Here is an 18513-nt window from a genome sequence, read left to right as displayed (position 1 = left end):
CAAAGATTTGCTCTTTAAGAAAAGATTCAGCAGCTGCATCCACATAGCTGAAGACATCTGGCTTCAAGTACTTTATAAATATTCAGATATGGGGTTTGGATTTGGGCACATCTGCATTTGAAAGCAATACAATATGTTCACCCATAATTTACTACAGCTCTCTGTTTATCATTATTGTTGGGGGGGGGTTGGATGTGCCAACACAATGCTTTGACAGCACAAGATATTACTCACCAATAAAGGATCAGAGAAGTCTGGAAGGTCTGGGACTAGAATTCCAACCAATGCACATACCACAATTAAAACAGTGCACATGCCTAACACCACTACAGGCCAGTCTGCTATCAGAGCTGCATAGCTAGAAAAAAATGGAAAGCAAACATGAACAGGAGAAAGGTGCCAGTAGAGAAAAAGAAATCAGGAGATAGGGTTAATTTATATTCATTATTTTAATGAATAAAATGGTTTTTAAGAATATCACCATCATCTTCATCTAAAGAGGACTGAATTTCCAATATTACTTTCCAATAAATATAAATCTAATCTCCTACCCATTTTTTCTTCAGCATTTCTTCATGCAAGAATGTTGATACAGATTTGTCCTTCATGTATAATGAAGAAGTACAGCTTAATTTTTTTCTCCCTCTCTTTTCTACTGCAATTATTTTCTATTTGTTTGGCTTGCAGGATATTAATGGTAATCGCTATATATTTAATCTGAATCACTTTGGCACCTGTGGTTTAGAAAAACCATGCCATTTCAAATACAAGCACTCTATTAGACTACAGGCACACTACTAATTTTCAGCTTTTACCACTAGGTCATATATTTGGTCTGGTCAGAATGTTTCCAAATTCAATTCCTTAAACACTATGCAACATTAAAGCAAGACTTCTCCATCAATTCTGCAAAAGTTGCAAATAATTTCATGGAATGAAGGCACACAATGTTAATTTAAGGCTCAGTGAAAAGAAACACTATGTAACCATTCGAAAATGGAGAAGGTAAATTCTCCATTCTAAAATGGAGAAGGTAAATAGAGAAGGTATTCCACCCTTCGCTATTAGTTTTGTTATGTCCAGCTTTCAGTCACTACAGCAGCAAATTGAAGATTTGAGCTCAGTAGCTTAACTGATAATGTGTTCGGTATTTCAAAAGTTTGTAAGTATCTGTATTAGAAATTGGAGAGGTAAAAAACTTCCATAAAAAACTGAAGACCCGGTTTTGCCATCGTGCCTGGGGCAGGGAGGGGAATAGTCATTCTTGGGGATGGCTAGTATCCTAGAATGGCCCCTTATACATTCACGGACTGAAGTAGAACCTTGCTGACATCTGGATTTTATTGTATTTTATATTTTTATCTCCTATTTATTTCTATACATAATGTATTATCTATAGGTTGGATTGAATTTTAAATTTTATTTTTACTGTAAACCGCCCAGAGTCCCTCCTCAGGGGGGAGTTGGGCGGTGATAAAAATTTGATAAATAAAAAGGATTGTATCCAATTAGTTTTATCCAGAAAACAAGTATAAAAATGCTTTCTTGCTTTGGATTTGAAAGAAAAGAAGAGCCCCTGAAAAAGGACCATCTCTGATCATTCTTGGGCTTCATGATACATAGCATTGGGGGACTATTTCCTGCTTCTCTTGGGATATGAAATCAAGGGAAAGGTGAAGGGACACTCTGTTTGTTTGCAACATTTATAAACCACCCCAATCTGGCCGTCTCTGGATGACTTTAAGGGAGAAAAAAGCCTGAAAAGGTCTAGGCCAGATCATTAAACTCTATGTTACAAAAAAGGAGATTTATTTATCTATCTGCTGTATTAAGGAATAAGAATCAAGAGTGCATCTGAACTGAACTCAAGAAAATTTGCACTGCTTATCAAAATCTGTTTCCCAACTGTTGGAGGACTTAGACAATAAAAAGTTTAACCTTTCTGTAACTTTTAAGATTACTTCTCACCTATAGCTTTTGTCTAAGACCAAAATTAAGACCAAAAATTTTAACCGTGGTGAGCCTATGTCAAGAATTGCTTCCAATGATATGCTGCTGCCTGACTTTTATCTAAAAAAATGCTTGGATTAGAATTTAATCTAATGAAATGCTGAAACTAGTATTAGTGACAGCTATTTTATGGGAGAAATGGAAAATTCCACTTTGCAAGGAAGCAAACTTTGAGCAGCAAAAAATTGTAAATAATAAAACCAGTTAAAACCAACAGCTAAAATCCTCAATCCAGTGACTCAGTGGCATTTTCTTTTGAAGCGAGTATTTCTGTTCTGACAAATGTTCAACAGAAGTAAACTTTCACAGTCTATGAAGACATCCTACTTTGCAGGGAACCCTTGAATTCAGCAATGGGATAAGAAAGGTGTCACCTATTCTAACTATTCAGCACGGCTTGCTCACTATGGATATAAGCATGCATGGTCTTGTGATTATAAACAACTCTCCTGGCATCTTGTTCTTGTATAAATAAATTAGGAACAAGATTTAGGTGGGAGCAGTGAGGCATCATTAATTAACAACTATAAGTTTCTTCCATCTGCTATGAATATGGGTTTAACCAGCAATCCCATAAGCATCCTGCAGATACCTTAGAAAATGAGTTGTCAATGTTGACAACATGTTAGAATCAAGGAACTTATTTCAGAAAAATTGCCTGTGGAGGGCAAAGAAGATTGGATGGATGCCAGTTTGGAAAATGATCGTTTGAAGACCATTTCAGAAGATCGCCAAATTCTGTAATAATTAAGGTTGCTTTAACTTTGGGGTCAGGAGAACTGGGTTGCTTCTTTTTGACATCTTTTCTTATGTGGTTGACAGATCTGTGTCATGCTCAGCACACTGAATGTATTCATAAGCACTTTTGCCATGGCCTATTGAAAGACTAATTGAGAAGAATGCAAGAGGCATCCTCCAATGTAATACATGACCTCATCTTTTTGTTATATACTGGACACTCAAGTATCAGAATTAGCTTGTGTGTTTGTGTGTATATTCATATTCCTACATTGTTCATTTTACAGAATGTCCTCAGTGTTGTGATACTGCAACCTTTACTGGCTTTTTTTGGTTTCTAACTCCAGAAGACTGAGGAATAGACTTCCCCCTTTTATAGCAGAACTAAGGATGAACAGAAACACACACACACGGTTTCACAATTCCCCTTCCTTGAAATGTAATTTCTAGCTACTTCTTTTTATCAGGATCATAAGGAATTGCTACCCTTGTGGAAAAATAAAGGGAGGGGCAGGATGTCAACTCAAGTAGGAAGTGGATGCTTCTGAGGGTCTCATACATGAACCCTAACATGGGAATTGGCTCCAATGCACACCAGCTGCCTGGCAGCAACAGGACTAACCCAGCTGCCCCTGGATTTCCAGGGCCCTGGCTGCACAAAGAAAGCTTACAGCCCATTCACTGGGGCCACCTGTTCTAAATATAATGAAACTTTCTTTCTTTATCCCCTCCATTCAGATGACATCACCAATAATTTTTAATGCTAAAAGTGCATGAAGAAAATCCAAAAGAAATACATTAACTAGAAATGAGATCTTACCTTTTTGGCAATGTTACTGTTCTGGCTGGCCTGAAAATTAAACAAAAACTTACTTTAGAGAGAGAAGTTCTACCAGCACTCAAGTTTTCCCTTCCTGTCTACTTATTTAGATCAGCATTTCCCAACTTTCAAATGTTTGGGACAACTCCCATCATCCCCAGCCACAACATGCATATTTTTCCTTCTTTTCTGAGGGAAGAAAATTGCACAGAATTCTTGATCAGTTGCTCTGCGAAGCACATCTATCTAACTCTTAATTATGCCATGAAATAATATTCTTAATCGCTGTGCCTTCCTTTCTCCCTATTTATTAACATATTCTGCACACACACAGGCACATTTAACTGAGTGCTTAAGTGCACACTTTTTTTTTTTTGGTAGAAGATCTGAGCAAGCATCATGACCAATTTGCTCCAAATAAAAGGAGGGGAAATCCCGCTGCTCTTATTTAGGAAAAAAAATGGTCTTGCTTTCCAAACTCTGATCAGATCACTAAAAAAGAGCCTCTTAGGGAAAGCTGCAAACCCTTTGAAAATATCAGATAAAGGCACACAACAAATATAACCAATGACCAAGATAGTAAATTAAGTCATGACTTCAGGAAGAAAACAATCTTTATTTTAAGAGATGACTGGCTTTTAATACCACTTCTCTGCACTCCTAATTCTTTCAAGAAAAAAATCATCTCAATATTCTTTATTTCAAATTTAGAAATATAGTAACTAGTCCAAAGTTGTAAACAATTATTTGTGTTATATTGACCTACCTCCTTTTGAAGTGTTAAGAGATCAAACGTTTTTCTTCTGATTTCAAATTACATCCAAAATATAAACTATAGCAAATGTTTCATATCATTTGTTAAAACAATAATGCTTGAGAAATCACTACTTGAAATTGGCTTGCTTCAACTAAGGATAGTTAGACTAATCAGCATGGCCATGACCACCTATGCTATATTTGCATATCACATTTAACATGATGTACACAAGCTAATGCAAGAACAAGTGACTTTTCCCCTCCACACAGGATAATTTAAATTTCCTCTAAATTCAACTTATCACCATGTATGTACTAGGAGGTGATGATTACTAGAGGGTTTGAACTTACTGTATCTTATTACATTCAAAGCAAGGTACAGTGGGCTCATGGTCCACCATTATTTCAGTTAGGCACTTCACTGGATTTGTTTTGCAATGGACCCACAGCATTTCTTGGACTGCATTTTTGGATGACATATAAGGACAAACTATGAAGAATTGCTATTCTGTGATGAGGAGAGAGGAGTGTTTCCCTTGAAACTGTCTAGAGATTAGTGTCTCTGAAATTTGGAGGTTTCCTTGCAAATTTAATATTTTAAAAATATTTTTAAATAAATAGTTAATGTTTAAAAATAAATATTAAAATACGTTAAACGTTTTTTTAAAAAATAAAAATATTTTATTTAATATTTATTTCGGCTATATGACGAAATAAATAAATAGAACTGAGAATAACACTTTCAAAACAGGAGATGAACAATGTTAACTGAAAAGGAAAATTTGCTATGCATGTCTATATTTCAGAGCATAACTATTTTTTTGTTGAAATTAAGACTTCTTAATTTCACTTCTAACCAGCAGTATAATGAAATGGTCATAAACAGCTGCAATGGATTGATTACAGTGCATGGACTCATTTTGATGCAGTTTTTCTAAAGCATGCATTTGGAAGCAAAACAGTTTGATAGCAGGTGTGACCTTTAACATTTCAAATATGAAGGATTTTATCATTCTTTTGTGCAGGATGAAATTTGCTTGAAAGGGCTAAAGCAGGAGGAGGAACTTGGACATGGCTTGGAATCCTAGGACTATATTTGGACTGAAGCCATAGGCTAACCTCCACCCAATAAGCTTAAACATACAAGCATGCACATATGCACACCCCAAATCTACATTTCTTAACATGCCACATCAAATGTAAACACCTTGTTTCAAACCATTCCTCAGAGAGGGTAGGGTTAGGGTTGTTTTCTGAGGAAAAACAAAGCATAGCATTCATATTCTCTGGATTCTACCCTTTCCTTTTTAGAGATATAGAGTGAATTATTTTGAACTCAGTCATTCTCTCTTCCTCAAAGCAATTCACACATGACTACGAAATGAATCAAAGGTTTGCTGCTACTTTAATCTCTGAAGCACCTATTCAATTTATTCAGCAACAGAATTTTCTTTCTGCTTAATGAATTCATGTTTGTCCTATCAGATCCCATACATACAATGGAGAAAGTTCAAGTGCAAATAGCCAACCTAATCTATATTCAGGAGGGAGAAAGCTACCGGCATAATTATTTGTATAAGGAAATAGAAAAGATTTATTCCTAGAGCTTTATTAACCTCAATACTGGTGTATTCTCTTAAGGGGAGTTCAAGTTTCATATTTTAACACTGGCCTTCAAGCACCCTCGCCCTCTGCCATACAGTGGATGTTCTTACATAAACCAACTGGAAAGCCACTTGGGGATGGAAAGCTAAATGCAATAAGGTGCTATGAGAGAGCTCTGAAGAGACTCCAGAAAAAGCCACATGAGAATAAGGGGGCATTGACAACCAGAACCTTATCCCCATCCATTTTGTGGCCCAATGATCCCCATTCAACTGGGCTGCCAAATTTCAGTTGTAGAAATCAGTATTGCATATGAAAACATATGAATCATATGAAAACATAACACGATCCCTAAAGTGGATCTTCATGGGCACGTCTTGGCAACAATATGGAAGTGGTTGGCCATTGCCTTCTGAGATGTTTCGGGGATTCTGCAGTTTAGTTTACAGTCCTCAGATTTCTTGATGGTCTCCTATCCAAGCACTGAGCTGGTCTGATATTTAGATGAGATCAGTCAACTTTGGCAAGGTACTGCCACACTTAAAAAATATAGACTGTTTGTTCCAAGCAAACTTACTTCCTCCCTTAAACTTACATCCTCCCTTAAAAGAAATAAAAAAGAACCAGCAAAGTCAACCCAGGCACAAGGCATGGCCCTGCCCACTTTTTTCATCACTCTAGCCACTATGGCCCTCGCCCACTAAAAACAGCATATTAAGCCTGCTGTGGGATGAAAGAGGAGCTCATAGCAAGTGCCTGGCCATGGGTGATATATCAATAATGAATTACAAAAATGCAACAATGAAACAATGTAAACACTCTGGATATTATTTTCAATCTCCTTCCATAAAAAGTATTTTAAAAACAAAGCCCCCCCCCCAATTATTGTGCCATAAACATCCTCATAAAAAACTCCAAAATGCACCCAAGAGGGCCCTTCTGTTAGCATAAAATTTCACCATATTTTTATTGTGGAAATGCCAATTCCAAAACTTTGGTTCACATAATTCATTGTGCAATGAATGTGCACACAAATTTTTAATTCGTTACAATTTAATTTTGCTTCATGTTGCTTGCATTGGTTATTCCAGGCTAGGCCTCACACCAGAGTCTAGTAAGCGTTAGATCAACAGAATACAACCTCTAGTGCTTTCCCCATTTAGCACCTTCATCCTCTCATATCCTTTCAAAACCATTTGTGTCACGTGCTTCTGTTCTCCTAGATCAGCCACGAGAAATTCACTGAGTACCTAAATAGGCAGGGAAATGTCAAATATAGTATGCCACTTTAAGACATAAGTTCAGAGCTATTTAGTTTCTCAGAAATGTACTCCCATTCCTCTGGAATCTGTATCTTGGGCCAGCTGGTATTGCTTCCATTCTTATCTGAGGTTTTATTAGTGTCCTCCTTCTCCATATCATATCTTGCTAAAAGCCTGCATTCCTTATTCAAGTGCCTACAGACTGATGATTAAACCATTTGTTTTCATCCCTATTACTGGACTTAACATTTGAGATGCTATTCTTAAATTTCTTTATACCCAATTGCATCAAAGTATAATATTGCTTTACTCTGGCAGCCTTGAAATATTAGGACCATTAACCTCTGGCATGACAACCAAAAGGATTAGGAATAAATGGATGAAACCTTTCTGAGATTGAAAATGTTGAGGGTTTAGATTTTGTACTGAACAGAATTTACTGAAAATCATTTAGAAGATAGTAGAGCTATTCTTACCTTTCAATGATTCATTCCAAAAAGATCATTAGATATTATTAATACTATTTTTATTTATGGGACCCCCTGCCCGCAGGGCACTTATATTGTTTGTCTGACAATACTTCTTGCTTTTGAACTCTATCAAGTCTATCTACTAAAATTTTATTTCTGGGGGGAAAAAAAAACCACCCATGGAAATTGATTATCTGGGAGTTAAAATATACCCATCAATTCTCAAGTTACAAAGGTAACTTTAATGTGAACACTCAATCTGTATGGAGCCTTCTTGCAGGTGACATCATCCCTGACCTGGGGTGTCTACACATACGGTGTGAACATGGGGTGGGTGGGTCCTTCAGTGTGCACAACAAAGGTCCCACCAAAGCAACGAATTGAACGTTCAGAGTTTCTGCTTGGATCTGTATATACAGCTTATCTTCCTGAAGACTTTCCATGTTGTGGGTACAGACATTGCAGGGACTGTGTCACAGCAGTCAGGAGAGCAACATTATTCTCAATAAACTTGAATATGGTTTCTATATAAATAGTTGAAATCATGGGCTCAATTTGGGCATGATGATGTCATGGATTTTTGCTGAAATAAAGAGCACAACACTGGTGTTTATTGCAATGATCACTGGGTGCCTGCTTTACAAGAAAGAGGACCCTGAACAATGGAAAAGCAAAGATTTTTTTATAAAAAGTTGAGGGTTACAAGGCAGGAAATCCTATGAATCTGATTTGCTGGCCATTTTGGGGAAGCCAGGCAGGTCTTTCTCAATGTATCTTTCAGGATTTTCAGGCCTTTCAGGAGGGCAGCAGAGCTGGGAAAACCCATTGTTAAAGAAGATGGAATGTTGAGGTCATCAGCTGAGAGAGGCTGGAACTTTGGGGTTTCTCTAGGTTGCAATTCCCTTGTTAGGGCTGCCCTTGGGCTCTGCGGTTTGCTGGTGAGGAGGCTACTATTCTTTGGTTTGGATGGGCTTGCAGGGGGACTTTGTCTGGGGGCAGGGAGGGTCAGTTTGGATCTGATAGGATCATTCAAAATGATGAACTGGGTTTGACCCTGGTCATGTCCAAAAGACGTGGGGAAAAGGGTGCAGCCTCCATGTTGTTCGTTAGATTTACTTTTTCTACTATATATGGACCTTCAACATGCAGCCTTTATGCCAAACTGGCATCAGCATGATGTTGCCATGTACTCACAATATCCTCCTTAGGCAGCCAAGACAATTTCGTTCCAGCATCTCTGTGATGCAGTTTTGTTTCGTGACTCTGGAGCTGCACAAAGCTTGGAGAACTGGCCATTTCTCCATTTGTGGGGATTCTTGTTTCACCCATCCTCCTACTGTCTTAATCTAGAATGCCAGATTTTATAACCTAATCTTAATCCTTCTAGGCAATTTCTAAGGCATATCACAAACCAGATGAAAAACTGCCCAGCTTGATTTTCCCCACTTATGCATGTAGTGTGCACCAAATTCTAACTTTATTATTTGTTTAATTCAATTCAATTTGGACACTGCCTGATTCCAAGAAACTCTGGGTGGTTCACAAATAATGGCATAAAACCCAATACAAACTAAAACCAAGATGGGATCTGGACATAATATACAGACACAAAACAAAAACAACAAACCGTGGGGCCCCATCCATCTCACTCAAGGCTTGACACAATGCCTACAGAGTGGGAGGAACATAAATTTCAGGGGGGATCTCATTCCAAACATGAGGCACCGCAACAGAGAAGGCGCACTTCCTGGGTCCCAATAGATGACGTTGTTTAATTGAAGGGATTCAGAGCACACCAGCAGGTTTTGGCTGGGCAAAACTTTACTCCTCACCCAGATGCATACACAAGAGACCCCACACTGCAACTTTCAAATGGTTGCATCTCTTAGGAAGAGTGCAAAGAAATAAAACTATGTTTCAATGGAATTTTATGAGACCAAGCAGCTTCTCTTCATACCAATAGCACAGACTTGATTTGTAAAATGGCCAGATAAATACCACATAGAATATACTGAAAACATGGGCATGGGAAGGAGTAGCTATTGATTTTTTTCCTTTGTCTGTGTGAAGTGAGGGAATGGAATTTTTCGTTATTCCAGGAGCTGCCGTAAGTTTAGGGATGGCCCTGATTGAAATATATTGGTCCCTGAATGCCTCATAGTATCACCTATTTGTTCTTAGTGTTCCAAGATGAATGTGAGTAAAGACAATCACACAGCCAGCTTCAAAATGTTTTGCAGGGATTAGGGAGTGGAAATGATGCTGATTGGGAGTGGGGAAACTGCAGTTTGACTGCCGTGGCTTGAACTTCCAAACATTCAGGCAAGCCATGGGCTTGGTTAAGTTGATTTCATTTTTCATCAGCTCAGTTTTCCAACTGTAGGTACACTGAGCCAATGTAGGAGCTACCAACACTGAGAGTTACTAGATCATATCCTGAAGGGTTCACTAATAGAAAGTGGCCATTTGGATTCAATCAGCCAAGCCTGAGCAAAATTAGAAACCATAAAGGGCTCCTGTGCTGGTGACAATGTTATGCTTTTGTCCCAAACTCCCAAAATCTAAGGGATTGCTTGAAATTGGATTTAGATGGAGGCAATTAAATGTTCCCAGTGCGTAAGATCTCTTTAATAAGTACAGTAATAAGTAATTTGGCACCTCACTATCCACATCCTTGCTTGCCCACTGAGCTTGGGAAATACTGAAGGTGGCTCCCCTGAAAAATCAGGTGGCTATCCTATGCAAGGAGTATTTGGCAAGGAAAGCTGTGGCAGCCCAGAAAACACATGCAGAAGCAGTGATGGGCTTCCAAGAAGAATGTACTCAAAACAAAATGTTTGTAAGTTTTTACCTGCATGGAATTACCATGGAAGGAGACTCAAGAGCAGAAAGAGAACATTGATGAAATCTCAAGGAGATTGAAATGAAAGTTATGCATGGAATAGAACCATGTGCATCCAACAGTAGCTCTCAACCATTTTGCCCCTGGAATCCCTCATTAGTTTAAGTTAAAGAGACAAAACATGGAAAGAAAGCCCAAGCAGCTTTTCAACATTATGCATGAGGGTCTAATCAGGTTCCCATTATGCACCATTAAACATTATACTTTTTCTGAAATACTGCTATTGGTTAGCAGGAGTTAAGTTTTATAAATAATTTCAGCTATGGACTCTGACCTTCTGCTAAACCACACTACCCACCAACACAGTATGAAAGCAATGCCATTTCAAGAGCCTTGCACCCAAATGCTGAACCATTTTAACTACTCTGATCTTGCAACTCTCTCACACAGGGCTGTTTTTCTGTGAGGAGCCCTCAGCCAGCACAGCCCCTATAATGGGAGTGGAGAAGGCTACTTTATTGCTCACAGACTGATATTTGCAAGATTAAATTACTGTGTCCAGCAAGGGATGACAGAAATAGCTGAAGTGGGGGGGAGGGGGGGAGAGATAAGAAAAAGCATCTCATTGCTTTTTTTATCCAACTGTTTTTGTCCAAATCTGATTTGTTCTAAGTTTTTTGCTGTTGTTGAACAGGCTTTCACATACATTGTTCCCTTTGCCCTCTTTCCAGGTTATTTATGGAAAGATCTACTTTGGTGGATAGGCTAAACAAAATGTTCTGAAACGTTAAGAGGCAATAAAAATCTTAGTATCATCATGAATCACAATTTGAGAACAGTCCAACTTCTGTACCTTTTAAATTATTTCATATGCAACATCTTTTGTGCATCTTCTCCACATCTCTCCAAGGGTGTAGAGCATATTCAAGAGGATTTTGAAATGATTCAGTGAAATTGCATGGCAACTCCTCCAAACCTCCATAGGCACCCTAAAAGTTTAGTGCTGTTTGCTATACGTAATAATGAACTAAATGACACAACTTTGATAGCTAAAGGTGAGCTGAATGCTTTATGGCAAGGTTTAAAAAGATTTTTTAAAAATGCAGAGAATTTCAAAATGATATTCCATTTATTGGGGAGAATATTTAAGTCTTGGTGAAAATATGCCAAATATTACCAATCTCTAGCATAGTCTCTAAGATTACAAAACAATCACATTCTTAAGAACAATCAAGCACTACCTCAGCTACATACATCTGAGCTTACCGGAATTATTCAGATTTCTAGCTTAGCACAAACAAGAGCATAGTGGTGCGCTGCTGATCAATCAGATCATGTTTGTTTAACTACCCTGTCTAGTAAGAGGAACAAACTATGGAATTTCAAGAGTTCACTTTCTTGATGTCTAAATCAAGACCCTGGCTTCTTATCAAGAGTACACTGTGGCTTCCAACTCTAACTTGTCAAGGCAAGAACCGAAAGGAATCCCAGTTATCCAAACAGGTCTGCTCTGTGACTTTGTTCTGCTTTGGCATTTAAGATTTAAGACATGACATTTAAAAGGAGCCTCAAGCTCTGGGCTCCATATGGTCCATTTAAGAAGAAATTCAAAGCATCACAAATACTAAGTATGCAAAATATAACTGACATCCGCTGTCCATTAGAAGTTTACTCAAAAAACAGTGTGCAGTGCCAATTCTAAATGTGTTATTCTTTTGGTCTACGTCAATGAATCACAATAAATACTATTGTAGTTTGTTCAAATATAGCTAAAAATTGCCACATAGGCCATTTGGAAAATGAGGTTTGTGTAATATTGCTCATAAAATTATATACTTACCTCTCTTTCCTGTTTTGTTTTTGTTTCTCTTTATAAACAGAAGACCAATGCTGACAATAAAGATGATTATTGCCAAGCATAAAACATGCACTTCACCAGAAGGCAGTACCCAAGAGCGGGTTTTTTTTAAAAACCAGTAATAGGTTTGACTCACTGCTGACACACCTAGTTATTAAAAAGTCTTTAGCTTGTTTAGACATCTTCTTTCCTTCCAAAGGGGGGGAAATTCTCTTTAGTTATATCTGATGTCTTCATTAGAAATAAACTGAAAAGGTTGAGCTTCCCTCCAAAGAAAATGCCAGTACTTTCTTTTTCTTTGTGGAAAACAATCTAAATAGAATAAAAATTCAGGGGGAATAAACTAATTGAAATGGAATATACCATTATCAGCAGACAAAGAAACATTTGCTTTTTATATTTTAAGCAAAAGAAAAAAAAAAGATTCAAGGACTTTAATCCAATAAAGCCATAAGTTAAAAACACATGTTTTTATTTACATTTCTCTGCTATCCTATCAAGGCTTCAGACAAACTGATTTACAATTGCCTATTTATAAGCTATTCACTCCTTTGGACAGGAGCATCAGGTAGATACTGAGCACATAATTCCCATTTATAGGAGACAAAGAACATAGGAAACATAGAATCACAGAACTGTGGAGCTGGAAGTAAGCATATGGATCTATCACAGCCGGCCCCAATGAGCAGGAAAGCCAATTAAACTATCCTCAAGGGATGGCTGTCCAGCCTCTTCTTAAAAACTTCCAGAGATGGAGACTGTGCAACTTCTGTAGACAGACTGTTTCATAGCTGTCCTTTCAGTTGCTCACTACAGTAGGAGAGAATCTTGTCACACCCAAGAACTGGGTTTCTCAGCCAGGGTTCTATGGGACCCCAGAGTTCCACAAAAGGTCACTAGGGGTTCCCTGGGAGATCATGATTTAATTTTTAAGTATTAATTAAGTATTTTTAATATAATTAATAATTATTTTTTTAAAATAACTATTTATTATTTACTTAAAAATTAAGTAAATAATTTTTTATTTCAAATTTGGGCAACTTCACATTAAAGAGGTGCGTTTCTTTCATTATTTTTAGTTTAAGAACACTCTTAATGCATGTATACAGGCCTACACATGAAATGAATTTAATAATTTCATAACTTCTTGCCTATATTTGAGCCTGAATGTACAGGGGTTCCCCGAGGCCTGAAAACTACTTCAAGGGTTCCTCCACAGTCTAAAGGTTGAGAAAGGCTGCTCAAGAATCTTGTCACACTCAAATAAGATGACAGGGAAAATGGTACTAATTTAACCTTCCCCAGGGTTCTGAATTTCTATGTACATTAAAATCAAGGCAGCACGAAGTAAAACTGTTTCACAGAGTATAGGAAATAAGTCTCTGCAATGTGCCAGACAGATGCTCCTGTGAGGAACACCATAATGGCTTACACTGCAATGTTGTCAAAGACTGTCAGTATCTGGCTTGAAACAGAATTCTACCTGGCTAATAATGTCCAAGAATACAGCACCTCTAAGCAGAATTTTCCTTAGGAAAATGTTCTATGACTCATTATGTAAAATGGGATCCTGCACACACACAAAGTGTGCTTTTAAGTTTATTTTTTTGTCCAATAATTAAACACTACTGATTACACAGATATGTGTAATGTAGTCATGACAAGTGTCCAGCCCACCCCACCCCACCCCCAGTGGAAAAGCTCATAAGCACCAAGTCAATTCAGAATTGAATCAGGAGTGGTTTACTATTCAATAAGTGAGCAAGATGTCTGCAATTCCACAGCAAAAACTTTAGGCTAGAGGTTGCCCACATGTTTCAAAAGCCTTTTCCAAGAGCTCTATGAATTGTAAAGAGCGATCAGTCCCTTGCCTACATCCTACTGATAGCAAAGTTGGTTTTAGAAGGAAAAAGAGAGAGATGAAAGAAAGACAGAAAGCCAGGTCAGTGGCCTGACTCATCACTTGTTTCAGCCCATCTCACTTGCAGCCCTGAGGAAATTCACTTACCTACCACACATAGCCCTGAGGGGAGACAGCCTTTGAGAGAAAAAGTATTGCTTCAATCATAGATATCAATCAGGTATTTTCAGCAATCTTCTACATCCTAGCCTCTTTCTAGATATGCTGGAACTGCAACTCCCAGAATCCCTAATCAGAAAGTTGGCTGGGAATTCTGGGAATTGTAGTCTCAGCACCTCTAGCAGGCACTATGTTGAGGAAGGTAGATCTACAATTTATTTCCAGATTGACACATTCCTTCAATTCTTGATTTCAAACGGCCTCCTCTGACTAAGCCTAAATCCAACCAAGAATCTTCATTGACTGGCAGCTCCTCTCCAGATTCAGGAAGAATTTGGGGATTCCCTCCCAACTCTACTTTTTTATTTAAAAAGTGCACTGGAGTAGAATTTTGTCTCAGCTAGTTTGTTACTTGATAAAGGATTTATTTTCTTCTACTGTACTGAAAGTAGTACTGTACTATCAAATCACTGCACTTTAAACCTCTGCTATACAAAGACTAGTCCAGGCAGTTTCCAGGAGTCAAAAACTGACTCAAAGGCACACAAAGACATACAAAGATTTAGGTAGAAACTTAATTCTGATGCCCAGGTCTGCTGACATCTGAATTCATTTGGCCTTGAGCAGATTTTTATACCTTTTGCTTAGAATACAAGCTAATGCAAATAGCCAATTCTTGCATGCTGGGCCAATGTTTTACACTGTCTATACAGGAATTGGCGTAATGCATTTTAGAATGCCCCATGGTACAAGTTCATTTATTAACATCAATTTGTTCAAGACCAGCATTCTCATGTTTTGGCAGTGTTTAATTCAGTTACTGGCTGCATGTTTAATTGAAAAACAAATATGTCAATTTCAAAAAATTACTTGCTTTCATATCATAATCCTATAAACAGAGTAAGGCAATCAAAAGCAAGTGACAGCTCTAATAAATGTTGTACTTGGCCATGTTGATTAGAAAAATATATAAACCATTTATTATAGTAACATCTTCATTAAAAATAACTAAATGGTCCAGATTTATGAGCAATCTTTCAAGTCTAATTGTTTAATATACTGTACTTCTGAGTAATACACAAGTATTTCAACTCCATCTTCCATAAACCTCAGGAAAAGCATGGAGCACTTCTACATGCATTCACAAAAGTAGAGACTTGCTGGAAAAGATAGTCTTTTCTTTATTGTCTAATATTTTGATAGTTTGGAAAAAGGGAACACATTCATTTATGTCACCAAAATACACCATATTTGGTCCTAAATTATGAAGCTCATTGCTTATTTGGTGTACATTTTAGTACTGCTAAACACAGCTTTTAGCAAATCTACATGTAAGTGTTAAAATTGACCGAAAGACTACTTAGGAGACATAATTAACTCCTTTGGGCACTATAATTCAAAGCAATTAACAGATCACTGGGTTAAGTACTAAGTTTCTGCTGTGACTTACAAAGTGAGATATGTGGAGCATGGGAGATAAGTTTCAAACACTTCATTGCTACCATTTGAAAATGCCAAATTATAAAGGTCAAGAGATACCAATATTTCAGAACATGGGGCAGGGGCCATATTTTTACTACTACATTTATTTATTTATATGGTTTATATAGCCACCCATCTCACACAAGCAACTCTGGGTGGCTTACAAGATTCAAACAAATCTACCAAACATAACACCCCAGCATCAAGGATAAACAGTTAACCCACTCATAATCAATAGTAGCACAGCTCATCTACCCCTGACCCAAGTGTCTGGGAAACCACCAGGTCTTCAATGCCTTGTGAAAGGTTTACAGGTTTGGGGCCAACAGGATCTCTGGGGAGATGCTGTTCCACAAGGCAGGTGTGGCCACTGGGAAGATACGACTCCAGGGTCCAACAAGATGAAATTGTTTAACAGAAAGGAACTGGAACATGCCATCTCTGCTAGATCTGGTGAGGTAGGCAGAGACAATAGGAGAAACATACCACAAACATGCTGTAGCGACACACTGATGGCGCCTGAGCTGTCTGTAAGCAACCGGGAAAAAGGTCTTCGGCTAATAGTGGATAGCTCAATAAGTGTGATAACTGAGTTTTTAGCAGCTGTGAAACAGGCAAATCCCATGCTAGGGATCATCATCAGGAAAGGCATTGACAATAACAATGACATTATAATGCTCTTATACAGATCTAAAGCATGTCCACACTTGGAATGCTGTGTTCAGTTTTGGTTGCTCAGCTTGAAAAAAAAAGGTATAACAGAACTGGAAAACGTACAAAAGAGGGCAACCAAAATGACCAGGGGCTTGAGCACCTTTCCTAAATAAAAAGACTAGAATGTTTTAGACTCTCTAGCTTGGAAAAAAGACAACCAAGGAGAGATGCAATTGAGATGTATAAAATCATGCACAACATGGAGAAAATGGACAGGAATGTTTTCCTCCAACTCCCAAAATACCAGGACTGGGGCCAATCCCTGAAATTGATTGGAAGAACATTTCAAAAAGACACAAGGAAACACTTATTTGCACGGCACATAATTACCTATGGAATTCATTGTCAGATGTGGTGATGGCCGTGAACTTGGATGGCTTTAAAAGGATAACTACATGGAGGACAGGACTATTGGTTTTCAAGACTCAGTGTTACCTCTGGGTTGGTGGCATGTCTTCAAATGCCAACTGGAAGGGACAATGAGAGGAGAAGGGAATCCCAGCTGTGTCTTTTCCCAGAATACTGCTGTCCCCTTCCACAGCTGTCTTCTGCACCTTGGAAAAGGCTTATTTTAAAAATGTGCACTCCATTCCCACTCAGATTTGAAGGCAAAAGTACCTTCAAATCTGAGGTACTCACAGCATTTGGTAGCTGCTGGGCATACTCAGTTCTCACGGAACAGTTTTGGGTATGGTAGTTATCAAGCTTTGTAAACATGGGGTTTCTGTATGTCTATGCATTTCCTCCCATAGTACTTTCTGTGGGGCAATGTGGAAGTAGAATGTGTGGATGGGTGACCATCAGTGATCATCTTTGTAGCTTGCTGCTCCTTCACTGTCCTTCCCCATTCCCTCTGTCCTTGGGCCAACTGTGAACAAACCAATCCTTTTATCACCTTCCTCCCCCTGAAATAAATTATGATTTTCCTCCCAACCCCTATGAATCCTGCAGTTGTCTACATTTGTCTTGTGGTTTGCAATAAAAATCGTTGAGTGACGGTAGTGAGAGAAGATTGGTTCTAACTATGCAACTAAATGCCACTGGATACAATAGTTGTATGTCTAATGTGATATGGCATCAAACCTGCAACATTTCCAAGACTGAAGCATGTGGTGAAGTTTGCATAGAGAAGCCTGTCCAAGTGGTTACAACTTAGTTGCATTACAGAAAGCCTTTGAATGAAGGAGTTCTGAATAAAAAATAAAAATAGATCTGTTGTAAACACCAGGACCTGGCACCTCCAAGGATGGAAAATGCTGAAGCTGGGCTCAGGCACCAGGAAGCATGCTGAAAAAACCTTCCCATGGAAAAGAAACCATCCCTACAGCCTGCAGTAACCCAGCTGAGGTTTCTGATGTTACAACAACGCTAGTAATTTGGATTTCAAAGGAAAAGGAAGTGTTTCTTCATTAAGGGAAATGACGAGGGAAGGAGGAACATACATGCAGTTAATATATGACTTCCTGTTCTGAAAACTACTGTAGATGGGGCATTTTTATGGATTAATTTAGCTGTTAGTCTGATACTTCCATCTTGTTTTCATTAGCCACATGGTTACATAGCCAAAATCCCAGACCACAAATATTAATCAGTAATTTTCTAAAACAGCTCAAGAAACAGTATCAACTTATATGTAGTTTTGTACTGAGAAATTGTAACAATCTATGACTTGTCTAGGTTAGCTGTAGAGTTTACATTTACTTTTAAAACAGAAATCTGTGATCCCTCAAATACTACCCCAACCTTTCTTGACTACTGCTACACTGGCTGAGGCTGGTGGGAGTTAGAATCCCACATGGACTACAGATTTCCCCATTTCTGCTTTGCATCCTTTGAAGGATATAGTTATATTTTAAAAATGAAAAGTGATATAGTTCAGCTTTATAAAAAGGTAAAAAATTAGTTCCCGTGATTTACTTTTCTCCATGACTCCAAC

The 18513-nt window shown here is 38.1% G+C and overlaps 1 protein-coding gene across 1 annotated transcript in view; it reads right to left on the bottom strand.

Annotated features, from left to right (window-relative positions):
- Positions 1-18513, bottom strand: part of DISP1 (dispatched RND transporter family member 1) — a 73315-nt gene that overhangs the window by 12333 nt on the left and 42469 nt on the right. The window contains exons 3-4 of the mRNA XM_063303990.1: positions 3569-3598; positions 235-358 (exon numbers count right to left, since the gene is read on the bottom strand). Of these exons, the coding sequence (XP_063160060.1) occupies positions 235-358; positions 3569-3598 (154 nt within the window). The remainder of the gene's footprint in view (positions 1-234; positions 359-3568; positions 3599-18513) is intronic.

The sequence above is a fragment of the Candoia aspera genome, chromosome 1, assembly GCF_035149785.1.
Source record: "Candoia aspera isolate rCanAsp1 chromosome 1, rCanAsp1.hap2, whole genome shotgun sequence".
NCBI lineage: Eukaryota > Metazoa > Chordata > Lepidosauria > Squamata > Boidae > Candoia > Candoia aspera.
Note: the sequence above shows the minus strand (reverse complement) of the source record. Positions and strands in the feature narration are given on the sequence as shown.